This window comes from Nicotiana tabacum, chromosome 11 (assembly GCF_000715075.1).
Source record: "Nicotiana tabacum cultivar K326 chromosome 11, ASM71507v2, whole genome shotgun sequence".
Taxonomy (NCBI): Eukaryota; Viridiplantae; Streptophyta; class Magnoliopsida; order Solanales; family Solanaceae; genus Nicotiana; species Nicotiana tabacum.
The window spans coordinates 12,481,795-12,496,239 of NC_134090.1; the positions used below are offsets into that span (position 1 = coordinate 12,481,795).

The 14,445-nt window shown below is 36.8% G+C and overlaps 1 protein-coding gene across 1 annotated transcript; it reads left to right on the forward strand.

Moving 5' to 3' along the window:
• Positions 1–6,385: 6,385 nt before the first annotated feature.
• On the forward strand, positions 6,386–8,177 carry LOC107784468 (uncharacterized). The gene is made up of 3 exons (XM_016605602.1): positions 6,386–6,572; positions 6,671–7,579; positions 7,900–8,177. Exons 1-3 carry the CDS (start codon positions 6,386–6,388, stop codon positions 8,175–8,177), a joined length of 1,374 nt encoding a protein of 457 aa, XP_016461088.1.
• The last annotated feature ends 6,268 nt before the right edge of the window (positions 8,178–14,445 follow it).

The window sequence follows — 14,445 nt, forward strand, 5'->3', positions numbered from 1 at the left end:
TTTCACATTTTTGTTTGGGAGTCCAAATTGTTTCTCTTGTTTTCTTATTTTTCATGACTGGCAGGGTTGGACCTCTGCCGAAGGAAAAGGTTTAGCCCAGATCTTGCCAGAATTAACTTGTTTTGAGCCTTCGGGTCCAACTAGACCCATTCTGGGTTGGCTGGCTAAAGTCAAAATAGGGGTATGGGGGGGCGTAATTTGGGTAGTCTGCTTAGGGGAATCTTTGTATAACTGAAATGGAAGCTTCCTAGAAGCTGGGGTAGGGACTTAAGGGGAAAATCTGATAATTGCCTAGGGATATCTAAGCTATATTGAAAATTTAAAAAGGGCTGAAATGCAAATATGATCTCTCTATTGCTACCCTATTTCCTTGCCTATAAAAGCACACTTCCTTGCTATTCAAGGGAGGTTTTTTTTTCAGAGAAAAAATTTAGAAAAAAACAAAGACGACTAAAATTTGAGTGAAAATTACTGTTTCATTGAACTCTTTCTGTGATTTCTTAAGTTTCTAATTCCTGAAATGATTTCTGATCTAACTTGGGGCTGAAATGGTTTGAGTTTGGTGGTTTAAAAGATTGGTTTGACGTTCTGGTCGATTTTTATTGATTGTTGCACATCATTTCTTGGTTTAAAGCTGCTTCTCTTGGTTATCTCGGCTGCTGACCACTGTTCTTGCTACTGGCTTACTGCTGATCCTCTCACCTCTTTCTTATTTTGCTTTCCAGGTTCCTGTCCTTAAACTTGTAGAGTTGATGCTCAAATTAGAGTTGAAATGGAAATGGAAGTTTTTTTTAGCTTAACATTAAGTTATGATTCATAATATAGCTTTACTTTCATGGATCTCTCTATTTCATGCTTTCATAATTAGGTTCTTCATGTGTAATTGAATATGCCATTAGATACTGTCTTTTATTTATAGGACTTTATTTGGTTTTGCTTGAATGTAAGAGGCTTAGAGACATTTTAGACTTTATGGATCATCAATCGTTGGACTCTATGCTTAATTATGTAAACTGAGTAACGGGAAGTTGTGTGTCACAGATTATCCCATTGAATATTGTTCTAAGCTATGATCATCTTTTTTTTTCTTGTAAGCTATGTTTGAGCATGAACCATTAATAATATGTAGAGTTTCTGGGTATATTAATTATGGGTGGGATTATGATTTATTCAGTCGTGTTTGAGTAAAAATGCCGATTTAATATGGATCAATGTGAATTTTAAAACAATTGGCTTTTAGTCGTTCATGCAAATGTTTGGGTTCTGAGACCTGGGCCTAGTACTGGATCAATCAATGAAAAGTAAAGGCCAATCGGAATAAGTATGGCATCCATGTTGTTAAGGAAATTAGGATCATGTCAACACTTCAGTAATTTGATATTTTGTGTGCTTGGGGGTTCGACCTCGAATCCCACCCCTGCCTGACGCTTAGCCATCAGAATTTTGGGACTCACATTGGGCTGGATTGAGAAGCAAGTCGAATTTCTTTATGTATAGGGATGTGTAGTCAAGCCCAATAGTTTGCTCTCATACGTCCGCTATATGCTCATCTCGTCCAGTGATGGTTCATTAAATTTTCAAATCGGTTCAAATGTTTAACCCAAAATTAGTGACAATCTTCCCTGCTTCTTTGATTAGTTAGTGGAGGTGAGCCATACTAGACAACACCAATAGCTTATGGCCCTCCGAGTTTAATGTGAATTTTTTAAAATTAGATTGGAGGTGCGCCATGTCAAATAAAACCATAAATTGCACGGCCCTCATTTAATTAATATTTTTATCCTTAGAACTCGAGGTGCGCCATTTAGCAAATTTTCCATGGCCCTCACAAAGTTAAAAGCGCGTAGTTGCTTTAGGCGCGATATTTTAATAATTACCTTCCTAAACTCGGGTGTGCATTTATGTGACCCAAATCCAAATCTCAGCAATGTTGGATAAAATGGGTCGTGAACCGCGGGTGCATTTATGTGACGTGGTCCAAGATGTGTTTTAGATGACGTTGAAATCTTCCTTAAAATAAATAAAAGCGGTTATAAAGTTAAAATGGAACCATAGGCTAAAACATGTACTAAAATCATATAATAGGCCAATTATAATAGTTGAGCGACCGTGCTAGAACCAGGGAACTCAGGAATGCCTAACACCTTCTCCCGGGTTAACAGAATTCCTTACCCGGATTTCTGTGTTCGCGAACTATAAAATAGAGTCAATCTTTCCTCGATTCGGGATTTGAAACTGGTGACTTGGGAAACCATAAATTATCCCAAGTGGCAACTCTAAATTTAATAAATAAATAATCTCATTTCGATTGTCACTTTAAGTTGGAAAAAACCCCCTTATACCCTTCCGAGGTGTAGGTAAAAATGAGGTGTGACACCTAATAGTTCTTCTATCCTCTACCAGACCCTTCTCGTCTCTTCCAAATCATATGAATACATCTCGCAGCCATAACATACTCATCACATCGCCATCCAACCATCACTTCTACTAATAGGGACACTACCGAACATATAAGTTCAAGAACACGTGCTCACACAATCAACGCCTCAGTGCTCAAGCTGTAGGCAAAACCCGGCCTCAAGTCCTCCAGACTGGCCCAGCATCAACACACAGAGATCACATCTCGCCCCTCAATCAGGGAATCACAAGCCATCGATGCATATCTGATACTGAGAACTCATGCGCGCATACGAATGCGTGGAAGGAATTCAAGGAATTACATTTCAAGCTGAATCAAGGACGCACGATAAGAGTTCAAGAATGTGAAGCTTTTCCTAAAGGTTCTGCAACATCCCGAGGATAAGTACAAACGTCTTCGTACCGATCTGTGAGACTCTACTAAACCTACTCATGACTCGTGGGACCTATGTAACCTAGCTCTAATACCAACTTGTCACGGCCCTAAACCCAGACCCGATCGTGATGGTACCTCTCGTGCAGACAAGGCCAACCGACACAACACCCAATTCCTTTTAATAATTAAAAATACACAATTTAAGTCTTTAACACGATTAAATCTCAATTAAGCAGTGAAAAAAGTACAATTTACGGAATATAAAACCAACACAGCCCGACATCGGGGTGTCACCAGTCATGAGCTTCTATCATAACAACTACAAGTCTTAAAAAGTCTACTCAACTATTACATAACCAAAACAGAAGAAAATAAGATAGAGTGAGAAGCACTGGGCTGAGAACGCCTAGCAACTACCTAGTGAATCTCCGAAGTTTACTGGAAGCTCTCAACCCTCGCAAGCAGGACCTGAAGCGCCTGAATCTGCACACGGGGTGCAGGGAGTGAAGTAAGTACTCCAACTCAGTGAGTAATAACAATAAATGCAGATTGAGAAATAAGAAATCACGTAAAGGCACATCAACCTCGTGGCATAAAAATCTCAAGCCCTCGGCCTCATAATCATAATTAGTGTTTTCTCACAACATAAGCCCTCAGCCTTACTCAGTCACAATCTCACAAGCTATTTGGGCAACAGTAAAACATGGTGCTCAGCCCAAAATATCATTTAAAATATTATTTTAAGTGTTGAAGCAGAGTAAACATGGTTGAGTTATGAAAAACAGTAGAATATAGCATGACTAAGTACAAGTATAAAGTCAAAACAGTGAGGAAATATCAGTAAAAATCCCTTAGGGGTCCAAATAGTTGGCACGAGGCCTAAACATGGCATTCAGTCCAAAACATGATGATAGCAAATAGTTTTCAATCAAATACGCGGTAAAACAGTCATTCGGGATGGACTACCTCACAATCCCTAACGGTGAACTACCCCACGCTCGTCATCTAATGTGTGAATCACCTCATATAGCACTACGATGTGTAAATCCGGGGTTTCATACCCTCAGGACAACATTTACAATCATTACTCACCTCGATCCGGTCCAAGCTCTAGCTCGCGATGCCTTTTCCCTCTCGAATTGACCTCCGAATGCTCCAAATTTAACCTAAATCAGTACATAACCATTAAAATATGCTAAGGGAGCAAAACTCAGTCGAAAATATCCAATTTACATCAAAAATCCCAAAATTGCTCAAACCTGGCCCCCGGGCCCACGTCTCGAAATCCGATAAACGTAACATCAATAGAATCCTCATCCACTCACGAGTCTACCCATATCAAATTCATTAAAATTCGACCTTAATTGCCTATTCAAATCCCAAAAAGAATTCTCAAACGCTTCTTCCATTTTCCCCAATTTTCACTCTAGTTTCTCAAATTAAATGATGTGATTCAAGAGTAAATCATGGAATTAGACCAAATATGAGCGAAGAATACTTACCCCAATAGCTCAACTGAAAATTCCCTCAAATATTACTTTCTCCTGAACTCTCCAATGGCTTTATGATATTGGACTTAAACCCTCAATTTTAAAATATAAACTGTCTGCCCAGATATTTCTTCATCGCAAACGCGGCATATCCCTCGCGTTTGCAAAGCACTCTGCTTCACTGATATGAATTCCTTCTACGTGAACATGAGAAACCTCTCGCGAACGCGATGCACAACAGACTCAAAACTTCGCAAACGCGATCCCTACTACGCGAACGCGTAGAACAAATGCATTGGGGACCCAGCTACTCCTCTTCCTCTATGCAAATGCGGAGAATCACAGCATCGCAACATCGCGAACACAACACAAAACGCGAATGCGAAGACAAAATTCGCCGCCTTAGAGAACACCCTTCGCGAACGCGAAGAACAAATCGTCTGCAACAAAAATAAGCAAAAACTGCCAAGTCCAAAGTCCAAAATTGATCTGTTTAACCACCCGAAACTCACTCTAGGCCCTCGGTACCTCAACCAAACATGCCAACATATCCCATAACATCGTTCAAACCTGTTCCAACCTTCAAAACTCTCAAAAAAATATCATAACACTAAAATTACATAAGATTCAAGCCTTTATCAAACCTACTCAAACTTTAGGAATTCCATTCTGACCCCTATATCAAAATTTCACCTATTAACCGGAAAATGCCAAAAATCCAATTTCGCCAATTCAAGCCTAAACCTTCCGCGGACCTCCAAAACACATTCCGACCACGCTTCTAATTCCAAAATCATCTAACGGAGCTAACCAAATCATAAAAATTCCAATCCGAGGTCATCTACTAACAAATCAAATCTTGGTCAAACCTTTCAAATTTCAAGCTTCAAACTAAGAACTATTCTTCCAAATTCACTCTGATTACCCTGAAAACCAAAACCGATGATTACATAAGTCATAATACATTACACGGGGCTAGTCATATCCGATAACTAGCGAGCAAAGTGCAAAAGCTCAAAACGACCGGTCAGGTCGTTACGCATAATAAGTACTTAATTGTAGACAAGTTGTATACAAATTGTATGAAAGTTGTACGATGTAATTGTATGAAGCATGACAGACAAACTGTAGGTAACACACGCTTGAAGATATATCAAAATTGTATGACAGTTGCATGAAAATTATACAATATTGTATGACAATTGCATGGTGTTGTATAAAGAGATGCAAATTGTATCTCGCAATAAAGCCACGTTGGAAAGATGTATATATTTTGCATAAATGTTATATGAATTGCTCGATTGGATTTGTCTTCTGCTTTTGGATTTATTTGTGTTGTAAAGTTTTGTTGGGCTATCAAAATACTTGGCTTCAGAACCAATAAGGCAATCTTAGCGTTTTGGCCAGATATTATTTTATTGTACAAAAAAAAAATTAGTTAGGCTTTTTTTTTGTAATGAGCACTTCTTTTGTAAAGGACACATATATAAATAGAAAAAGGCTAAAAGGCTAATTAGATTTTTGAGCCACAAATTCACTCTCTCTTATTTCTCTCTTCTCGAACATTCTACAAAACTCTAATCAGGTTCTTTCCAAAATCTCATTCGATTTAGGATGTTCACATGGTATCATAACATGGATCCTGATTGATCTCGTCATGCCGAATCAAGCGATGGTACCCTCGTTCATTTTAGAGAAGAAAAATTCAGAATCATTTTTTTCTCTTGCAAAGTATTTTCTTCGATTTTCTTCGAATTCTCTGCAATTTCCAGCATATATCTTCAATATCTCGGTTCATTTGAGTTTTTCTCTTGGTTTCGAGTTGGCGACTGTCGTTGTTGAAGCTAGGGTTCCAATATTCATTTGAAGCTAGGGTTTGATTTCACCGTCGAAATTAGGGTTTTCGATTTCCAGCCTTCAAATCCTGATTTTTCTGGAGACTCTCGTGATTATCAAGGTCGTACACTTTTCGGTTGCAAAAGAGACTGGTAGTATTGTTTCTTCTCAAAATTTTGTATTTACACTAGAGGTGATGTACTCCTCGAACTCAAAGGGTTGTTGTGGTGGTATTTTGTGTTTGGTGTATTTTGGATTGTGAACAATGGGTAGTACTGATGAAACCAGTAATGTTACTGCTATTGATTCCTCCAGTCCCATGTTCCTCCATCCCTCCAATATCCCTGGGATTTCCTTAGTCCACACACTTTTCTCTAGTACTGGGTTTGGTGGGTGGAAAAGAAATATAATTTTATCTTTGTCTGCTAAGAATAAAATTGGTTTCGTAGATGGTACTTTCCCTAAACCTGTTGAAAATTCTCCACACATTAAAAATGGAACATATGTAATAATATGGTCATTTCTTGGTTGACCAGTTCACTTTCTCCAGAAATTGCTGAGAGTGTTCAATATTCAGAAACTACTGAAAGCATCTGGGAACAATTAAATAAAAGATATGGGACAGTTAATGGGACAAAAGTTTTTGAAATAAAGAAAGAACTTGCTTCCACTATGCAAGGGGCTCTTGACATAACTTCCTATTTCAACAAACTTAAGAAATTATGGGATAAATTTAGGGTAATGTGTAGTAATAAAGTAAATGCTTGCGCATTCCCTATTAGAGCAGAACTTCTGAAAGAAGAAGAAGAGGATAGAGTCCACCAATTTCTAATGGGTCTAAATGTGATATATGTTGGGGTTAGGAGTAATATTTTGATGATGCAAGCACTTCCATCACTTGATAACACCTATAATATCCTCTTACAAGATGAAAAATACAGACAAGTAAATCCTGGTCCAAATTTTAGTTCTGAATCTGCATCCTTTAATGTATCTGGACTCAACAACAAGGCATCTTTTGTTCAGCCTCAAAAACAGTATACTCAAAGGGTTAATTTTGACCAGAGTAAAGAAAACTTGAGTAATCTCTTTTGCAAATATTGCAAGAAGCCTGGACACTTAATTGATAAGTGTTACAAGCTTCATGGATTTCCTCCTAATTTCAAGTTTACGAAAGACAAGAGAATTGCAGTCAATGTGACTACAGAATGTGAATTCTCCAATGATTCCAACCCAAAATCATCTGGCCACACTCCTAATGCCAACAATGGTGTTATTGTGGCTTCTGAGGGTCAAAAGTCTGCAGTGCCTGGTATAACACAACAACAGTACACTCAGTTGATAAATCTTCTTCAGCAATCTCAACTATCTGATTCAATCACTCCACCTCATCTCATGGCATCTGCCAATTTTGCTGGTATATTATTGTCTGATCCTATAGTGTCTGGTTCTAATTCTTGTATGCTGACAAAAACTACCAACTCTACAAACTCTACAAAATTAATCTGGATAATTTATTCTGGTGCCACTGATCACATGACTTCAAATAAAGATGTCCCTTTTAATATAATTCCCTTAACTATTCCTTATCTAGTCTCTCTTCCAAATGGCTATAAAGTCAAAGGTCACAATTACATGATCCTACTCATTAAATGAATCTATCACCTTACACAATGTCCTTTATGTCCCTCTTTTCATCACAATTTAATATCTGTGAATAGACTGGTACATCAATTGCGTTGTATAGTTATGTTCACTTATATTGGTTGTTTTATCCAGGGCCATTTTTGAAGAAGCCTCTGGAGCTTGGTAGAGTGGATGATGGACTCTACAAGTCAGAGTTGCCTTTGACATCTCTTCCACACAATTATGTTGCTGAAAATTTTAATTCTTGCAGCTTGTATTCTGATGTTTCCCCCACTTCTGTAAATACTTCCATTTCCACTTGTAATAAAGATGCACAAGATAATATGGACATTGTTTGGCACCAAAGACTTGCACATGTTCCTTTTATGAGAATGAAGACTATTTCTGCTCTCTCTGTTTCTTCTAAATAATGTTTTCCTTGTAATGTATGTCCTATGGCTAGACAAACTAGGCTTCCCTTCCCTAACAACAACATTCAGACCAATAAACCTTTCCAACTTATTCATGTTGACACTTGGGATCCTTATTGTGAGCATGTAATTTTCACCCTATATGAATTACTCCCATAAATTCAAAACAAAATAATTTCTTTCAGTGTTTGCAATTTTGTGGATTTTCATGATATTTTTTTATAATTGTTCGCATTTTTGTTTGTGCATTTTAATTAGTGAAAAAATACAAAAAAAATATATGTTGAATTTGCATTTAGGGTTTACCTTTGCATTTTTAAGAATTAATTAGTAATTAAGTTATTTTATGTAAAAGGAAATCACAAAAATAGTTTAATTTGCATTTTTATTCTAAACTTCAATTTGGAGTAGTTCTCCTTTTAATTGGTTGGTTAATTAATTTTGATAATTATCATTTAGGCTTAATTAGTATATTTAGGTCAATTAGGGTCTAGGAATTAATTTAAATTTGTTGTTTTTTTTTTTGGAAAAAAGAAAACAACAAAACAAAAAGAATTTGTGACAAGAAATGAAAGGAGAAGGGATTTAAAATGAGAATAAAATTGGGCCACTTCAAATTAGCTTTCCTAAGCCCAAACCCGCCCAAGTTTACCCGTTCCAACCTAGACCAGTCCCCCCAAAACTCAGTCCGGATCTCCCCCACCCCACACGATGTCGTTTCATCCGAAGTGATCAGGACCGTCGAGGTAAGGAGATCCAACGGCCCTGAAGTGGGTTCTACTTAATACATATATGTCCAAACAGCCCCCTACCCCTAGTCATCTCCTTCAACCTTTCAAAGCCCCGCCGAGCTCCGCCCCGAGCCATCGTCCGCCACCCACCGGAAATCGCCTACGGCGACGGCCGACATCCAATCGCTACCAAATTTACACCAGATCATCGTCTCACCCTCCTCTTTCCAAACCTCCACTCCTCACGCCTCAAATATGGATAGAATGCAAATCTTAGATAAAAAACATGAAACCCTAGCGCCGCCACGATGTCTCTGGTGGCGGCGCCACCTCCTTTCAACGCCAAAATCATACCACATAGCCACCATGATCTCCTCTCTCTAAATCTCCAACCCATACCCTTCGAATCAGTGCTGAACTCGTAGAACCGTAAATTCGAGTACAACTCAATAGTTCAAAATTATCTTCCGCCGAGCCTGGTAACATGCAGTGCATTTCTTTCAATGTTTGAGGGTTTGACTCGACAAAACTGATGTCGATTCAGTTGTTCTTGACAAAGAACAACGGATTTGACATAAGTTTGGTTAAGTTTCTGTATCCGTTTGGCTTCGAGCATGATTGGGTAAATTCTTCTTCCTCTCTTGTAATTTTCTTTCACTGGTTCATCTTCCTCCTCATCCCCTTTCTTTTGGGCTGGTCAAAACTTGTTTGGAGTATTCTGAGTTCAAACCGGTTCCTCTTCTTTTCTTTTATTAATTAAAATATCTGAGTTTTTTTAATCCACTTTGTTTGTTGGTAATTAGTCGTTGTGCTAATAGCTAATTATTGTTTCATCATTAGTAAATCACCTAGATAATGAAATTAGGTCCATGATTTAGTTAACTGTTATTATGAAACTAAAATGGTTAATTCATTCATTATTGCTTCTCTTTCGGCTTGTTTTCAAAGAATTGGTTCTAGGTTTCTTGGTTTGGAAATTCTGGGTAGTTCTAATCCGGGTCCATAAACATTTAATTGGACTACATATCAAAGGCCCAAATAGGGATTCAATTTGTGTCTATGACCCAGTGGCTTGGCCAGTTGACCCGGGTTGTTCTTTAGAGTAATTAAGGGTCATTTGGGGGGTAGTTTGGGAAGTTTGGAGTGGGGAATCTTTTAATAACTGTCTAGGAAGATTCCTAAAAGCGGACAGAGAGCCTTACTTGGAAAGCAAGTCAGAAATTTGAGGGATCAAGTAGCAAAAATAAGAATTAGAAAGGGACTAGAATTGAAACAATAAAATCTGATAGCTGCCCTAATAGTTTGCCTATAAAGGCATTGCTAATGGGAATTGAATGGAGGGAAGGATAGAAAAGTGAAGAAAAAAAATCAGAAAATCAAAACGGCTGAAGAATTTTAAGAAAATAACACTGTTACATTGAGTTCTTTGAGTGTTTTCTAAAGTTTTTCTAGTGTTGAAGCAATTTGTGGTTAGCTGATACTCAAATGGGCTGAGGCCAAGTCTGGTTTGAGGTCTGCTGGTTCATTGAGTGACTGAAATTAGTGTTTGGATTATTGTATCTCATCTGCTGGGTTTAAAATTAGTCTGTTGGCTCATTTTCTGGGTGCTGAGTGCTATTGTTGTTGCTGTTTACTGCATTCACCTCTTTTCCTTTTGCAATCTCCAAGTACACCCTCAAGACCTGTCATAAAATTGAGCATTGACTAGCATGTATGAAGATTTGGAAATACAAGTTGAAGTTTGAATAGAAGTCTTAAAATTCTGATGCAATTACTGTTATTTACTACCATCATGTATGATTAAATGTTTCAGTTGTATAGTAGTTCAGTTTCTGGTTTGTGTGGGATTGTTGGTTCATGCTTGCTAATAGCTTATGGTAGTTCAATTATTTATATTTAGTGTGTAATTTAAGAATAATGGACTGTAGTAATAGCACTTGCACTTTATTTACATGAATGGACCGTTCATAACAGAATGATAAATGCATTTCCAGAATTAGTTAAGGTTTAGATGTGAAGTTGCTCGGTTAATTCAGTGCTTGATTGCATTTAGATTTTTCATCCGGTGTATAGCTATAGAGCATGAGTTTTTCATTTGACAAAGCCATGTATTCAGTGCATGTAATCAGGCCTATTCCTTCGGAAGATTTGAAATTATCTGTGATGCTATGATCATTTTAGCTTGATGAATATTTGAGCTTTAGTTGACATCCATTCCATGTTCGAAAGCATTGTATTTTCGCCATATTTATCATAGATTCATGTTATACTTCCCCTGTAAAAGGACACACCACGGCCAAATATTATGGAGCTAACGTTTGAGTTTTTACCTGTCATATGAATGCTCTCACCTAGATAATTAATTGAAAAAGTGAATTTGAGAATGAATAGGTGACTTTTGAAACTTGAGTTGTTAATGGCAGTGCGTTAGTTAGAGAAACGTGGGTGTATTTATGAGAAGCATTGAATTAAACTGTGTCGTAGTTCTGTGTGCTTAAATGAAGCCATATGGTTGATAGCTACGAGTCTTGGTCCTCGCGCATATTGTAGCTTAGTTAATTAATAATATTCGTAGAACAACCTTTAGGGTCGTTTAAAATACAATTGTGATTGTGTATACGTTCACGTGACATAATTACAATTCTAAAAATCAATTCGGAGTATGTGTTCGTGCAACTTCGATCAAATTCTTCTCAATAACAAAAATGGGTTTTCATAGGCTATTAATATATTCTAATTTATATAGTTTGAGGTGTGCCATCTACAATTAAATCACATATGGCCCTCTATTAATTTCATAATTTGGATATAACAAATAACAAATGTTCATAGTTTGCTTTAGGCACGATTTAATATATCATTGTGGTTGTGGACACGTTCGCGTGACATGATTGTGACTTCTAAAAATATAACCGGAGTATGCATTCGTGCAACTTTGGCCAAACTTTCCTAATAATAATAAAGCGTTATTAATTGTGGACACGTTTGCGTGACATGATTTTTGACGCGCCAAACAAATGGGTATACGTAGTTTCAAGATAATATTGTTAATTAAAAAGTGGTAAAAGGTAAATGCACGTAGGTCCTAAAAATGAGTAGTTAAATAATTTAAGCCAAGTATAAATTGCTAAGAGACCGTGCTAGAACCACAGAATCCGGGAATACCTAACACCTTCTCCCGGGTTAACAGAATTCCTTACCCGGATTTTTGTGTTCGCAAACCGTAAATAAGAGTCAACTTTCTCGATTCGGAATTCTAAACAGGTGACTTGGGACGCCATAAATTATCCCAAGTGGCAACTCTGAATTTTAATAAAAAATAATTCTATTTTGATTGTCACTTTAAGTTGGAAAAAACTCTCTTATACACCCTTCTCGCAGGGTGTAGTAAAAAGGAGGTGTGACAGCTTTGGCGACTCTTCTAGGGAACGAACCCAGAATCTCTGGTTCAGGGTTCAAGAATTCGAGCTTGTTAATATGATTTTGCTTGGCTTTATTTATTGTTGATATTACTGTATTTTGTGAACCTTTTTGCTAATTGCTGCCTATTTACCGCTTTGATATTGTTTGAATTGTATATATCTGTCTTCTTACGCCACCCCTCTAAGTCTTCTGAAAATGGTGCAAACATTCGCGTGTCCCGCTTTTTCTGTAGAAATTATACCAAATAGAATGAGGCTAGGCAAGCGACAAGGCCGGGTATACTTCTGTGATCCCGGTACATCGCCCCCTCTTCAGCTCCAGTTGTCCGCTCGGGTACCCAAATCTAGAACAAAACCCCAGGATTTAAACCTAGAAAAACATAGCTTCAGGCCGGATCCCTAGTAGGAACACTTGTTTGCATCACATGCATTTGACTTAGGGGACTCAACACAGGGGTTGGGTCCGTCTAGGACAGATGTACCCAAAATAACAGACCATCTTGGTGCATCCTATGTGCTACATGTTGCATTTCTTCAAGGGTAAAAGGGTCATTCGGCAGACCAATGATAGTTGAGGGAAAATGAAAAAGAAAAAGAAAAGAAAAAGAGGTTGAAGTGTGAAGATAAAACGAGTGGGGCCTAATTATGTTTTCTGTCACATTTTGTTAAAGAAAAAAAAGAACTTGAAAATTCAAAAAAAAAAAAAAGATTTTGCACTTTTGCATCATTTTCCGAAAAATCAAAAATAAAAAAAAGAAGGAAAAAGAAAATCCAAAAAAAAAGATGTTGCATGTTTCATCATTTTCAAGGAAAAGGCAAAAAATATGTTTTCTCTAAATTAGTTTTTTTTTTAAATTCTCGACCGCATCCAATCTGCCTGAACTACGCATACCTGATTCTTGTCTTTCGGGGCGTGATACGTAGGAAACCCACATAGGGTCCGGTATTCCTAGCGAATCTTAGGTTCTTGGCTTTGCGGGGTCTTAGCCAAATTTTGCACTTCTAGCCATCTTTTGGCCAAATAAGCTATTTTGCAAAAATAGCCTCAATCATGTATTGCATGTGTCCAACAGGAAGGGTTATTGTCTCACATAGCATTCTAGGTCTTTAACTTATTTGGTTTTAATTTTCTCATACAGGTGTGGATTTACTTACCGGAGTTTGAGCATGACAGAGCCCCAGGACCATCTAGTCAGGATCGCTCAATCAGGATTGGATTATAAGAAGATTTTATGTTTTTTTTTTTATGTTTTGAGTCTGTTTTTCTTTTTATGTTGTCTTTTTACCTTCTAGTTTTGTATAGTAATGTCGAGGTTTTTATTATTATTGTACTTTCTATTTTACGTTTGGAAAAAGTGTGTTATAAATCAAAAATCCAAAAAAAGTGATTTTGCGTTTTTATATTTCCGTTAGAATTTTCTTTAGAAATACTACTCCTAGAAATAAAAAAAATCAATTGAGGTGGCTTTTCCTTTAGGCAATTAATACCTAGAACTTAAAATAAATTTGTATATTAGGACCAAATATTCAAAAAAAAAAAAGAAGAAGAATTGTCTTTTAGTACCTCGTTAAAAAAAAAAGAAGTTTTCTTTTTGAGGTATTAATTTCAAAATCCAAAAAGATTTTCTTTTGAGGTTCTTCTTTGGGAAATTAATGAAAAAAAATGAAAAAAAAAGAACATACTTTATCTTTTGTTTAAGGTTTCTTCCTTTAGGCAATCAAAATTGAAATCCAAAAATATTTTGTTTTATCTTATTCATTGTTTGTTTCGAAATCTTGCGTCAGGATATCAAATGAAAATTAAAAATATTTTTCTTTGGTTAATTGTTTAGATTTCTTTTCTAAAAGAAAAAAGAGAATCAAAATCTTTTTTTTCTCTCTTCTAGGGTTTTTCCTTAATAATTTCCCATAGAGTTTTTGTTTCAGAAAAAAAAAATACGTTAAGCTTGAGTTTAGAATAGGTTATAGTACATTGAGTCTAGAAAATAATAAAAAAGATTTGTTTATTTTATTTCCCTTATCTCGTCAGAATAATCATTAAAAAATGTGAGAAAGTTAGTTTATTTACTTTACTCATGATCTTCTCGAACTATGTAAAGATCTAATTCATGCGGC